Below are 15,525 nucleotides of genomic sequence, written 5' to 3' on the forward strand. Positions count from 1 at the left end.
GTGTGTGTGTGTGTGTGTGTGTGTGTGTGTGTGTGTGTGTGTGTAGAAAGTAGACAAGATAGGAGTGGGGTGAGGGTTGAAGTTGCAGGATGCAGGATCTGAGGTATAAAGGAGGTAGGTTAATTCAGTTTCCAACAAAGCTAGGAAAAGTTGAGGCAATAGCTCAGTAGACAAACCATAATGATGTGAGTTCAAGCCTAGCACCCATGTGAAAGCCATGTACAGTGATCTCAACTTACAATGCCAACACTAGGGAGCCCAAGAAGGGAGGATCACTAGGCTCATGGCCAGCCTGAACTACTTGGTAAGTTTCAGGCCAGCAAGACATGCTGTCTGGGGAGGGGATGAGGGAAGGTAGTGGTTAGGGAGACGACCCAGTTGGTAAAGTGCCTGCTGCATAAGCATGAGGACCTGAGTTGGGTCTCCAGAACCCACGTTAAACATCTGGGCACCACTGCATATGTCTAGTATCACAGCACTAGAGAAGACGCAGACAATCTCTGGAACATATTAGCCCCACCAGCTTAGCCTAATCAGTAAGCTCCAGGTTCAGTAAGAAACCCTGTCTCAAAAAATAAGGTAGAAAGCCATAGAGGAAGACACCCCACATTGATCTCTGGCCCCACATACACAAACACATACAAAGTAGCAGCACCTAGGAAAAACATTCAAGACTGTCTTCTGCACACATGTCTACACATGAACACATACACACATATGCAAGTAAAATATTAGAATAAATAAATGAGTTGTAATGCCGGTCCGGAAAACAACCTAGAGCCTCAAGAAAAAAACAGATGGTATCAACAGTCTAATCACCCAAGAATATTTTAAGAAAATTGCTTAAATATACCACCCAGGACCTGGAAAGACGGCCCAAGGTTAAGAGCACTAGCTGTTGTTGCAGAGGATTTTGGTTAGAATCCTAGCAACCACAAGGCAGCTCACAACCATCAGCAGCTCCATTTTCAGGAAGTTCAACTCCCTCTTCTGGACTGTTTGGATACTAGGCAAGCATGTGGCTCAGACATACATGTAGGCAAAACACTCATACACACAAAGCTAAAAACAAAACAACAAAACAATCCAGCAAAAATCCCCAAACACCATCCAGAACCAAGAAAGCTTTAGAGTTGAGCTGAGCCAAATTTCCAAAGAGCAGAGCCCACCGCTATAACAGCAGTGCTGCAGCACAGAACAAGTGCCTAGTTTCCCCCAAGCCAGCCCAAGGCAGTGACAGTACTGGACATACACAGAGGAAACAACAGGCCAGTATTCATGAATACAACAGAGCCCAGGAGTACCTGGAAGGCTGGCATGCAAGTAACAGGATCTGCAGAGTGATTGCAGGTCAGGGACCCATACATATTAATACATCTCACACGAACAGAACACAAAGAAGAGGCCCCATATTCCCCCTCCCTAGATGCCAAAGGCCTTAAACTTCCCACCACTCCTTATTTAAACAACAGGTTTCAGGAATATGTGGATAATTCTACACGACAAAATTTGAAGGTGGATGGAAAGAGGAAGAGGAGGAAGAGGATGAGGAAGAGAAGGAGGGGAGGAAGAGGAGGAGGAGGAAGAAGAGGAAGAGGAGGAAAGGAAAAGAAGGAGGAAGAGAATGCACACAGAGAAGCAGGAGTTACCCTCTACCCTACTATAAGTAGGTACTTCACATGAATGCTTTATATATATTAAAAAACTGCTCAAAGAGATTAGGGAATTTAGCTCAGTGGTACAGCACTTGCCTAGCAAGTGCAAGGACCTGGGTTCAGTCCTCAGTTCCAGGAGTGGGGTGTAGGGAACGCGCATTCATTGTTCAAAAATAGAAGCATGTATCAAACACAGCATCAAGAGAGAATCCCTTGAGAGCTACAAAGATCAAACTTCTAGTAGTGGAACAAAATGCGGGATGATGGAAACAGGTACTCATAGACACCAGTGATTAGAAGGCAAGCTAGCACAGCACCTCTATAGCAGCAGCAATGGGCAACAGCACTTAAACCCCTGTGCCCCACTGTTATGCTTATTTGTAAGTGATAAACCATCATTTCCAAATGATCTATTTTTGTTTGTCTAAATACCATCTTTATTTTCATTTTCTCAAATATTATAGTCAAAGTGTTCTAACTAACCATTTCTGCATAATAGCTTTAAGTTACTAACTGTAGACTTACTCTTCATCTTAAACTGAAACTCTATCCATTCTCTACCCCCAAGTCCCTGGGAATCCCAGTTCTGCTCCATCCCCATGACTGAATAACACAGTACCACATACAGATGAAACATCACGTTAGTCCATTGGAATCTGGCTCTTTCCTACTCAGTGTGTGCTCAGACTCCTTGCACACTGGAGCATATGTCAGACTGTAATATGCTAGCATTTCCTTGCAGGAAGATACCACAGTTTGCTTATCCAGTGCCCTATTGATAGAAACTTGCTGTGTCTAATTTGGCTACTGTTAATCATACTCTGCGAGCACTGGCAGATGAGTATTCACTTGAGGCTCCGCCTCCAATCCCCTTGGCTTATACTTAAGCCTGTGTTTTATCTTTCTCAGGAGTGGCCATATTGCTTTCCACCCCAGGCATCAGGTTCCCTTGTTCAGGAGGTATGGAGCTCCAGGCTGCACACACAGGTGCCAGTCCTCACCCTTGTTCTGTTCTGTTCTCACTCTCTCCCTGGTCTCACTCTTGCTTCTCCAGTGTGGGTGCTGTCAAGGCTCTCTGCATTGTGAATACTTAGAATCCTCAAGTGCTGACAGAGCACTTGAAAACCTTTGAAAAGAAAAGATGGCTAGCCAAGCCCTTTGTCCATTTTAAGTTGCTATTATTGTTGAATTTAAGAAGCCCCTTTTAATGCCATGTGGACATCAATTACTTGTACGTATGATTCATAAACCCTTCCTCCCATCCTGTGAATCCCCCTTCACTCTGGGTTAGGATTGGCATCACATTTTGAAATGGTATACCAACCCCGTCTAAATTCAGAAAGGACCCAAAAACTTATAAGTCAGAAAAACAAGGAGTGTGTGCCAGACTAAGAATAGTGCTAAGTTTTTATAGGACAACAAGAGACAGCAGAGCACAGGATGGAGATCATGGCAGCCTACAAAACCCAATCTTTACTGTCTAGTCCTGGTCCTATGTTTCCAAGTCAACTTGTACCTAAAACAAACAATTTTGAGTTTTTCCCATGTGAACAAGTAGCTAGCTCTATGGTATGTATATTTTAATTTGTCTGTTAAAATAACTAATACACAGTAATAGGATTCATATTCTGAGCTCAGAAATTCTGACAAAGCTGTGAATTATATCTTGGGAAATGTCAACTCTATTACTCAAGTTGAGTAGGATTCTCAGGCTGAAAACCCTGTCAGCACCCAAAATATTCTGGAACTGCTTATTGCTATGATTTAATATATTTTCCGGACTTCACGTGCTGTAAACTTTATGTAGAAAGCCACACTTATCAATAGTATGGAGTGGTCACTGTATGAGCTCAGGCCTCCTGAGTGGATTAATCTATTCACAGAATCAATGGACTCATGAGTTACATAGACAATGGCTCTGTTCTGAAAGAAAGCTAGCACACTCACTCCCTACTGTGTCATGTGATTTGACAAGTCAGAGCCTTCCAGGAAGACTCTAATTAGATGCTGGCACCACGTTCTCTGGCCTTCCCAGCTTCTGGTACTGTGAGCTCAAACATTTTCCTATGCTTTATAAATCACATGGTCTCGGGCACTTTGATACAGCATGAGAAAATGGCAGCCTACAAAACCCAATCTTTACTGTCTAGTAAAGACTTTAAAAGCCCAGGAAATCCTGTTACCTGCAAATGTTTTAAAAATATAGCTAACTTTTAAGCTTTGAAGGGCTCTTACCTGAAATGTTACATTTCCATATAAAATATTCAAAATTCCCTTTTTTTTTGGTAGTGACAGGGATGAATCCGACAGCCTCACACATGCTGGGTAGGCATCTGAGCACTGAGATATGCCCTCAGCTCCAGCTCTTATGCTTTTAAGGAGAGTAATGAGACTAATGAAGACACTCTGTGGTCAAAGACCACACTTGACCATACTCTTGCATACTTGTACACCTAGCAGGATACTCACACAACAACCATGAAAACCACCAACTGAAAGCAATTCAGACGAAGTCTCAGGAGTCAGTAATGTGTAAAATAACCACGAAACAGTGACAGTAATCAAAATACAGAGAACACACAACCAGGAAACAAACACGCACATTTCAATCATAAGGTGACCAAGCACTGGAAATAGTCAGAAGCCTGGAACTTCAGTAAGCAGTTTCAAATCTACCTTTCTTGACATTTAAGAAGACTTGGGAGGATTCCAACATTCTAATTCAGAAATATCTCTACATGTTATTTTCAATAATGAGGATTTTCTCTGAATCTGTGTCCATCACATGTACAAATACATTTTAACAAGAGCAGAAGGGATAAAAGCAACGACAGTCACACACTTGTTGCTAATGTGACCTGAGCTCAAATCAGCCAATGGTGGCCAGAGGATTCACTCCTAGACACAACATACCCTTGGGCAATCTGTCCAACTAAACCCACTGGCACTTCTGGTTCACAAACCAACCTACAGACACAGTTCACTGCAGCTGTAAATTACCTCTCGAACTTCATCGTCTTCTTCATTGGTATTTCTCTGTCTGCTTTCTCTGAAACGTCGGACCTAGACCACAACAAAGAAAGTCAGAGCCCCATCAGAATACAGGTGACAAAGGACAGAATCATGAATAACTTGGTGGTTTTCAGTCTGTGCAACTCAAAGACTAAAGTGTCCATAGAACTCTACTGGAAGAGCCGGGCAGAGAATGGGCATTTTGCTTGGGAGATCTGTTCTTCACACACAAGGAACAAGCTATATGCTGTGCAAGTCTGGAGCTGAGAAAGAAAGGCTTAGGAGACACTTCCCAAAACCATGAAGCTGGGTTAGAAAGTGGGGGTGCAGATAAATGGGTCCAAGGACTAAGTAAGCTATGGGAAGTCCACCTTGAGAAGATGGAGAGAAAGTTACCAGGAAATACCAGGAGTACTCCACCAAGGAGGGAGGAAAGCATGCCCATGTGTGGGAGTCCTGTAAGACCTGGAAGATAAAAATGACTCGAGAAGTTTGGCAGCAGTCAAAGCAGGTCCCTGACAGGGGTGTTGGCAAAAGGAGTCACTGGAAACCTTGACAAGAGCAGTGGAACCATGGGTCAAAAGCCAGTATGGGAGCCAGGCATGGTGGTACACACCTTTAATCTCAGCACTCAGGAGGCAAAAGCAGGTGGATCCCTGTGAGTACTAGACCAACTGAGTCTACATAGTGAGTAGTGAGTAGTCAAGGTTAAATAGAGAGATCCTGTCTCAGGGAAAAAAAAAAAGGTTGACAGAATAAGACATGGTACTTTGGGCACCACCAAAAATACTGCTTTTCACACAGAACAGCATGTGGAGCAAGAAAATTACATCAGGTAGGAGGCAAACTGATAGACACTGTTTTAATCCTCACAAGCGTAGTAGAGACTTTATTACACACTCCACTTTACAGATAAAGTACTGAGAACTTAAAGAATTCAAGAATCAGTACACAGCTAAGGCTTCTGATTTTGACCAGACAGTATAGTCTAGAGGCCATGCTCTTGGCTTCCATGATACAGAGACACAAAGACACAGACACACACTGTACAGCTCAGCAATCAGTGTAAACAGAAACCAAACTGACTTAATACATCTAGACTCATACAGTAAGTGGCGCTGAGTACACGGATCTACTCTGACTTGAATAGCACTTGGCATTGAATGATATTATCTACACATAACACAGCAGGCTTTAAGAAGGTCATGCTAAACACACTAAGATGAGAGGCAAGGGACTGCATCTATGAAATAGTGTTTTGTTCTACAGAGAAGGTAACATCATGGAATACAGATCTATAACCAAGAGGCTTACCAGTGTGTTTGGAATCTCCAAGTATCTATACACTCATGCATGTTATGAAACTCAGTAAATAAGTCATCTCTGCACCCTTACAGTCCTGTTTGCCTGTAACATTACACTGAAAGTTCTTTTCCACGGCTTTCAAACACATACTTTGTGTTTAAGACAGGGTCTCACGTAGCCCAGGCTGACCTCAAACTCACTGTGCAGTAAGGATGACCTTGAACTCCCAGTCCTACATCCACCTTCTCAATTCTGAAGTCACGGACATGCCATGGCACCTGGCCAAAATCATAACACCTAATAGCTTATTAATACATAATACTTCATAGAAGTCTTTAGACTTCTGGATTATGTGACAGAGTTCAAAGAAACAAAGGTTTCCTAGTATCCCCCACTAAGCACAGCACTGGCAGCTGTTCTGCTGTGTACTAATGTCTGTGTTACTATTTCCTTAGGACAGCCCCAGGGCCATGCCTTGCTGCTGTCAGGAAGCTGATTCAGTACACCCCCAAGAGTGCACTGACAGCCAGTTTTCTCAAGGTAAATTTGACAAACAAAATCCATTTAAAATTAATTGAATGTCCTTGGTTAAGTGTGGTTAAATATCACCTTCTCAAGCTTGTTAGCCATGCATGCTTCTTGTGAACTCCCTTTTCACATCTTTTGTTCATGGCTCTACTGAAATGTTTAATATTTTCTAAAGCTTTCTATGAGCCTTTTAATACTATAATGGAAATGCTAGCCTTTTCTTCTGTACACTTACAAATACTTTTTCTATATTTTAATACTCTGATTTGCTTTTTGATATGTAAATTGCAATATAGTCCAATGGAAGTTTTCCTCTGTTGCCCCTTGGTATGCAGAGGGAAAGCATGCTCTAGGTGAGATCAAAAGCTCAGTCAAAACTAATGAAAAAAGTGAAAGAGAAGCAATTCTACACTACAGGCTTCATTCTGAAGCCTCCCTGGAGCTCTGAAAGACGCTTTCTCTAGGACAGAACCAGCCTTTACTCAGCACCAGTCACACCTCACACTCTACTGGCTTCTGCCTAGACACTACCTCATTTATTCATCACTTTATCCCCTTAACTTTATAGATGAGGAAACCAAACAAATCAGAGACTTAACCAGGGTGGATCCAAACCGAAACCAAATGTTAGCATGACTCTTAAAAGCTGTCAGTCAGCAGCTCACCTCCTCATCAATCTTGTCTTCCAGAGCATCGATATGGCGCTCCTTAAGAAACCGCTGTGTTTTCTCCAGCTGGTACTTCACTAACTCCTCAATGGCATCTTTCTCTTCCTTGTCCACAAATTCTTGAACTGCTTCACCCATCCCTCTTTCTGTCAGCAGTGAGAGCTGGACTTTCTGTGTAAGATAACACAAGCTGTTTGATGCACAAGCGTTATCTGTCCTTCATCCAGTAACTACTCAAGAATGAACCACAATCTACAATGGGAAAAGACAAGTTGCAGGGTATGGGGTCAGCAGGCAGCACTTAGGCCAATGGCTAAATATTAAAAGGGCCAGAAAAAAATAGGAGGGGAGTCAAAGATGGGTACAGCTAGCTGTGAACACCTAAATGGCTGACAATCCCAGAGAAGCCACCAATGACTACTAGAGATGAGGATAAACCATTGGGTTAGGCAAGATGATGGCTGTAAAGATGTCTCCACCTCACTCTGGGACCTCTGACTATGGTATATGGTGAAGGAGTCTAAGGCTACAGATGATATTAAGGGTGTTCATCATCCAGCTATAAATTGCACAGCTTGTCAAGGGTTCTCCAGGCAGCCCCATAGAATCACAGGGTTCCAGAAAGAACAAGTGAGAGGCAGGGGAAGACTTAACTTGGGAAATGGTCAGAGATGTGCACATGGACAAGAGACTCAGCCAAGGTACATAAGGAGCGCTAGGAGCTGGGGAAGGTTAAGAAATACACACCCCCTTACAACTTCCAGAGAGGAATATGGACCTGCTGATACCTTGATTTCAGCCCAGAAAGACCAGTGCTATTTCTGACCTATACAACTGCCAGGAAATAAATTTCTGTTTTTAAAAATAAGTAATACAACTAGAGAAGTCCAAGTAGCTTCAGTATCATATGGCTGTATCGGTAAGTAACTAAACTAAAAAAAAGCTACATTCAAACATAAGGTAAGATGGAGACTTTTACAGCAGCAATAGAGGAGGAATATAAAGGCAACAATGACTCCTGTTAGTTATACTAACAATGCTCACCGAATACTTTGATATAAACTACCTCACACTGGTTACCTCACAGATGCACTGAAGAGTCATTTACTTGTGAATTATACACAGTCTACACTAAAATCTGCCGTGTTACCCATTCTTAAAAAACCACGAGTGTGGTGTATGGATAGGTATGGCCCCCACAGGCTCATGTGTGAATGCTTGGACCACAGGGAGTGGCACAATTGGAGGAAGTGTGTCACTGTGGGTTTTGAGGTCTCCTATGCTCAAGCACCACCCAGTGTGGAAGACAGCCCCCTCCTGCTGCCTGTAGATCAAGAGCTCTTGGTTCCTCTAGCAACAAGTTTGCCTGCATTCTGCCATGCTTTCCACCATGGTGATAATAAACTAAACCCCTGAAACTGTAAGCCAGTACCAATTAAACATTTTCTTTTATAAGAGTTGCCCTGGTCATGGTGTCTCTTCACTCCAATGAAACCCTAGCTAAGAGATTGAGTTCTATGGAGTTACCTTCTCTGCAGTTTGGAAATATTGCTTTACAAGGTCTTCTACTCTAAGCGTTGTTCCTTCTGAAGCAGGTTTTGTGATGAGCATCCCAAAGTTGATCTCTTCTCCTACAGAAAGGAGACCAGCAAAAAAACAGCAGCTTCTACAACACATTAAAATAGTCAAGCTCTCACCAACTCCTCAGTGGTTCCACATAAATTTTAAGGAAAAAAGAAAGCTGTATTTGCAATGTCCCCGGGGTTATTTTGGATTTGCTTCTTTTTCCACACAGTCCACATTAGCTTTCCTCATCTTAAGGGACCATGGCTCTTGCCACTGTTCTGCTGAGATTGTCCCCAGACCCTTCCTTTCAGAAAGTATCAGCGTTAAAACACACTCACAGTAACAGAGCATTACTGACATCTGCCACTATGTGGCTATCTGCACTAATGATAGAAAGGTGGTAGGCAGAACTTGCAGGTCCCAGGACTAATCACAGCAGTACTGAAAAGTGCTGCTGACGTCACCAGCACACACACCCCAGTTCAAAATAAAGGAAGCCAGTTTTACTGGCAATGTCTTTTACAGACAGACTGTATTAAGTCTCAACTATAAGCACCAGTCAGCATTCTGTGAGAATACTAACAGGAAATATACTGAATGTACTTCTGCTGACTCCCTGTGCAGAGCAGTTTAACAATGCCCAGTGGGCAGGAGGTCAGCAAACAGGCCCAGCATTTGCTCTGCTGATACCTTCATGGGCTAATTGAAAATGGTGCCATGAACACAACGTGAAAGGGAAAGAAAGACTCCCTGCCCATGAGAGCAAACAATGGCAGTGTAAGGTGGTAAGTGCTACAGAGAACAAGGCACACCAAGAAGGCACACTCTACATGCAGCCATCAAAGGCAGCTAGTGTCTGAACACAGAACGCAGAATAGAGATGATAAACCCAAGGAGAAAAACCATTTTCCATGAGAGAAAGTCTAGAAAATGACTAGATGGTAGAGACACCGTCTAGTTCAGTGTACCTCTTGTCAGGTAGACAAATACCTTTTATGAGTTCCAAGGCAGAAGCTTTAGTATTACTCTACAAATACGATGACTACTCTGCATTTGCCAAACACTGTGTTAAGGCCATTTACAAAACACTGTTGGTTTTATAAATGAGAAATTTTAACAGTGGAAGTGGTATTAATTTATACAATATCACACATATTGTAAAGTATAAGAGTGACCAAAATAAGAAACTTTCAGTTAAGACACATATAGGAGACATAATTTCCACCAAGCAACTCGAGTTTTAATAAAAAAGTTATTGCCAGGCCAAAATCTGCTGGAGATAAAACTCAAACAGAGTTAAGAAGTAACTGACTAAAACTCACAGCCAAAACAAGGGTCTTGCATATGGCTTTCTGTTCTCTATCCTTCAGTATCTGAACCATGCCTTCAGGTTAAATTCATAGCATTCTTTACTTTTATCCATTATTCTTAATTTCTACCATTGCTGAAAAGTTTCTTACTAGGTATAAAGGGAGGGGTACTCTGTAATAAACATGATGGATATTTCTTATGAAAAAACATTATTTTAGTTGATGACTTTGTCTAATAGTTAACAGGGCACTAGGTGTTTATAAAATTTAGCTGGAAATGAACTATTCAATCATCAACATACCAAACTACAGAACACTTCTGACTTCAAAACTCTGAAGTCTAAAGCACTATATACACTAAGTCAAAATATTTAATACTGCAAAAGGTGAAAGCATACACTCTGACCGTTCTTCTGTGGTAGGAAATAAGTGTGGGTAGTAAACAACAGGTGTCTCAAGCCGTGAGCGCTGTAACTCGCAGAGAAAGCCTTGCCCCAAGCCTTCATTGATAGTCACAACTTTGAAAAACAGAGTGCAGCTGAGTGGCACGGTACAAGCCTGCAGTCCTAGCACTCAGGACTCTAAGGAAAGATCCACAGTGTGAGGCCAGACTGAGCTACATAGCAAGACTCTGCCTCTAAAAGCAAGTAAACAAGAAAATACCCAAAATGTTCAAAAGATAAAATATTCACTTACCTTTTTTTTTTGTCTATATTACAAATACTAAAATCTTCTATTTTGTATTTATCTTACCAAACACTGGTTGATATATACTGGCAGCTAAATTCTTTAACTCTCTAAAATAACCAGTTTACCTGTTTTTCCCTTTAGTTCCCTGTGCCTGAAAAAGTGGATGACATCTTTTGGGTTAGCGACCCTATCCACAAACTTCTGGCTAAAACGAAGAACATTGAAAGGTTCAAAGCCTCCACTGTAGTCCACCTGGAAAGACAGAATAAACCATTAAACCAGGAAACAGTGTGTCAATTTTTGAGAAATACATATTTTTTTTGGCATCTATAGTCTGATATGTATACTATTGATATCAATCTAAAAGCTCAATATTTTTACATTTCTAAACTCATGTTCTGTATGTAATGACCATGGTGATGTTAAACCATCTGTCTTATTGATAGAATAATACTCAGGTGATGTTTACATAAACACACTTCCTGTTCAATAGAACAAGGCAATGCCATCCCAGGATGGAATGAATGAATGGTCTTCCCTGATAGCCTAGGCACACAGCATGGTACTAGCCGGAAACAAGGTGGGATTTTTAAGTCAGTGTTTCAACTTTCAAAATAGAGGAATAAACCCTTAATAAAATAAAACACTACACTCCTTACATATGTCAGCTTATTCACCTGGGTCCCAGGGAGACAGCTTCAGACTAGACAAAGACAGTGCCAGGAAAATCCAGACAATGAAAAATGTCCTGTCTGTGGCTTCTGAGAAATGGCTACGTAGGGTGGTTTGAATGAGATTCCCCCATAGTCTCAGGCTTAGGGGGTATGGCTTTCCCATAGGTGGGCTTTCAAAGTACAAACTACTGCTGACTTACATGCTCTACTTCATGCTTATGGCTAAAAATGTGAGCCCTCAGCTTCTACATCAAACACTGCCTATCACCTGCTGCCTATCACCTGCTCCACCAGCAGACTCTAACCCTCTTAGACCATTAGTTGTCTTGATTGCCTTAACTGTTGTGGGAAAATCCACCCACAAACCTGGCTAGCATCTCACAGTAAGAGTGCAGATAAAAAGGGCAGGAAGAAGAGTCATGGTTTCCTCACTTGCCCTTCCCTCTTGCTGCTGAGTTGGTTTATCCTGCTGCTGCTGCTGCCTATTCCTTCACTTACATTACAACAAGCATTTCCAGGCTTTGTCCACTGACTGGGGACCCAGTGGCTCTCCAGACTGGGACTGCTGAGGGACCAGCCTCCTGAACTGTTCTTGGTGTCTACAATCGCAGAGTTCTTGGTCTCTTCAGTGTGAGACTGACTACTCTGACCACCAAGCACCAGCCTCCTGGACTGAGCATTACCAAGTTCTCAGCCCCTAGGTAATGTGCACACAAATCTCTTGAAGATCTTGTCAGAAGGCAACAAGGTCAATGTGAGACCTGGAATTGCACATTTTAAACACTGATGATGCCAAGGCTGCTGGCTTAAGGCCACACTTCCTGAGCACAGTACTTACAAAAAAAAAAAAAAAATCAGGACTCACTACTACCAGATGCTGTTAAAGCCATATGCTCAAAATAAAAAGATGGCTAAGAGACAGGAGAAGCTGGAGAGAGCTCAGAGAGTAACTGAGAGGAATTCAGTGGCAAAAACTGAAGTGAACTCAAAATTACAAGTCAGCTGCTCCATCAGAGCTTGATGACAGTGACTGCAGGCTATGTCTGTCTTAGGACACGAAAGATTAGAAACACACAGCAGGGCTGGTGGAAAGGGAGCAGCAGTGGGGCAAATGAACACACTCTACCCTGTTTCTACCACAGTGGGAAGGACAGGCTGACTCACAGTAACCAAAATAGCAAACTGCACACAGTATGTTCAAGAATTTATACTGAGAACAGAAAGGACAACAGGAGTGAACCAGCATGGCAGGAGAGCCATAGGCTCCATCTCACAGCGGGCCTGCAGGGGGTGCTGGAGTGGACTCATGGAGAATGAGAATACATGCAATTCCTCCCAGGAGCTTCAGCAAAGCCAAGGTGCCCAGAGGTGAGCAGGAGGGCAGAGCAAGGACAGAGCAGAAACAAATTGTTTAGGAAACAACACAAGTATGAATACACTAGCAAATCAGTAAAGTTCACCTGAGATTAGACCAAGCCCACGGCTTCCAGCTTCCCGTTTTTCCCTCTTCCCATTACTCCAAGCACTTGCCTCACTAATGTTCAGGAAAGCATGTTAAGTGTACGTTGTAGACTAAGAAGGGTTGGTTAATGCACACAACACTTACCCGTAGTCGGATAAGAGGCTTCTCTGGCTGTTGAGGATTCCCGAGCCGCTCCCGCTCAGCATTGTCAAGCATTTCTTCAATCTCAGAATAAAAATGCCAAAGTATTAAACTTTGTGTAAACTGGCTGACATAGTTTATATTACTGCAGAGTTCCACACAGCTCCTCAGCCACCCTGGTCCCCATCTTGCTGACTGCATTCTTTAAGTTTGCCCCCACCAATCTCATCCTTTAACAGTTTATTTTACAAACACTCTCAGTAATTTGTCCATCCCTATTCTAACTTCTTCACAAGAAAGTCTACAATACTGACTCTGTTCCAATTTCCTACTCAAGTTTCAACATGGGTTACCCCACCTTAACTTTAAACCAAATAAACTGAGTTTTCAGTGATGTCATGTAGATTCTGCAGGAATCTACAGGATCTTGGATTGTTTACCTTGGAAAAGCTCAATTAAACAATATGAATGTTTCCAACATGTTAATGCTGTACCAGATCAAGCGTATAAAATCTCAGAGAGAGCCCCAAACCAAAGCACTTATCCTACATTGCTCCTGAGAGAGCTACGGTCCAAGAAGGCAGATTTTATTTCCAACACATCTTCCTAATGGCTGCAGCTGTTTGCCAATCTGAGGTCCTTTCCAAGTGTGTGATCTTATAATGCTGCCCTGATCTGCCTGCCTCCACCTGCCAAGTACTGGGATTATGGGAATGTGGCACCATGCCTGCTCCTCAGAAATAATATTTACCTGTGCAGTATCTGGTGCTACTGCCATGAAGCACATGTGGACATAGAGTACTTGGAATGTGATTAGCACAATCAAGAAAGTGAACTGAGTGTATTACAGTGACAGCCACCTGTGCTAGTGACTATACCCCTGGACGGGAAAGAGCTTTAAGGAGATCTGCTCAGTCAGCTCTCAGTCAACCAGCATGCACACAGCACCTATCGCCAGGCGGTAGCACAGTGCTAAACAGAAAGGTAGGAAGCTGGGCATAGTGACCTGCATGCTTGGAATCCACATTCCAGAGGCAGAAAGAAGGCTGGGTATTTGAGGCTCCAGTGAGCTCCAGGCCAATTAAGCAACAGAACAGGACTGTTTCAAAAACCAAAAAAAGTTTAAAATATAAAAAACTTAACAAGTGAATCTTGTCCTCACAGGTATAAAGGTAACAATATAATTAAGGACCATATCAAAGAGATATCAGAAATGACCAAATTATACACAGCTTAAATCACTGTTGCCAATAACCACTCTTCCTGTCTGGGTTCTTATGACTCTTCTAAGGGTGGGGCATGCCAGCAATCAAGGCACTTGGGAGGTACAAGCAAGAGGTTCATAGCAAACTCAAGTTCCAGGATAGTCAGGGCCTCATGTCAAAAACCTGTCTCAAAAAAAAAAAAAAAAAAAAAAGGAAATAAAAGAGACCAAAATTTAGGTACAGGGACTGCAACAGAGCTCAAGCAGAGGTGATTTCAAGTCCTCGGAACATGTCACAGTCCGTTTATTGTGACTGTAGGGAAAGGGATTGTGCTGGCTATTTTTTACATCAGCTTGACACAGCTTTATTCATCTCAGAGGAGGGAACTTCAGGTGAGAAAATGCATCCATTAGATCTGGGCTAAAGAGCATTTTCTTAGTGACTGGTGAGGATGGCGCAGCCCATTGTGGGCAGTGCCATCCCTAGGCTAGTGGTCCTGGGCTCTCTAAGAAAGCAGACTTAGGAAGCCATGGAAAGCAAGCCTCCTCCATGGCTTCTGCTCCTGCCTCCAGGTTCCTGACTGATTTGAGTTCCTGTGTTAGCTTCCCAAAAAAGATTGTGATTCAGGACATGTAAGCCAAATAATCCTTTCCTCTCTAAGCTGCTTTTAGTTGCAGTGCCCATGACAGCAATAGTATACCCTGACTAAGACAGGGAACTACTGGCATTTAGTGGCAGATCCTGTAAGGCACAGAAACCCAGCTGCTCCCACAGCAGAGAACTACCTAGTCAACATGGCAACTGTGCCAAGGCTGAGAAACCGTGGGCTGGCTGCTATAGACACATCATACGGACAGAGGGACTTCCTACCTGTCTGACTTCAGGGAATGGGACACCAATAAAATTATTCAGGGATATTTGGAGCTAGTGGGGTAACAGTTATTTCAGCTGCAAAGACAATGTACGCACCTGGGCCACAGCTGACATCTTCCTGATAGTGAAGAGTAACAGGGAAAACAGAGAGCTGCCAGAAGGTGGGTGGCCATAAAAACAGAGACAAGCCTATAACCCTAGTAAGCCTGAGTCTGTGACACCAGTCACCATGGAACATGCACACACGAAAGCTTTTCAGTTATGCAAACCATGTGTTGCTCCTTCAGCTGTGACAATGGCCAGTTGTATAATCTAAGGTCCAGCTTGTGGTGGAGAACATGGATTAGGAGGCTAAGGCACTCAATGGTAGAGAAATTGTGTAGCATCTGTAAAATCCTGGATTCAATTCCTAGAAACAATAACAATGAGGTGGAGA

The 15,525-nt window shown here is 42.7% G+C and overlaps 1 protein-coding gene across 4 annotated transcripts in view; it reads right to left on the reverse strand.

Annotated features, from left to right (window-relative positions):
* Positions 1-15,525, reverse strand: part of Mre11 (MRE11 homolog, double strand break repair nuclease) — a 52,638-nt gene that overhangs the window by 15,831 nt on the left and 21,282 nt on the right. For all 4 annotated transcript variants that reach the window (XM_028763373.1, XM_028763372.1, XM_028763374.1 and 1 more), the window contains exons 10-14: positions 13,015-13,095; positions 10,860-10,986; positions 8,696-8,799; positions 7,166-7,339; positions 4,656-4,718 (exon numbers count right to left, since the gene is read on the reverse strand). In XM_028763373.1, the coding sequence (XP_028619206.1) occupies positions 4,656-4,718; positions 7,166-7,339; positions 8,696-8,799; positions 10,860-10,986; positions 13,015-13,095 (549 nt within the window). The remainder of the gene's footprint in view (positions 1-4,655; positions 4,719-7,165; positions 7,340-8,695; positions 8,800-10,859; positions 10,987-13,014; positions 13,096-15,525) is intronic.

The sequence above is a fragment of the Grammomys surdaster genome, unplaced genomic scaffold (genome assembly GCF_004785775.1).
Source record: "Grammomys surdaster isolate TR1022 unplaced genomic scaffold, NIH_TR_1.0 138, whole genome shotgun sequence".
Lineage (NCBI taxonomy): Eukaryota > Metazoa > Chordata > Mammalia > Rodentia > Muridae > Grammomys > Grammomys surdaster.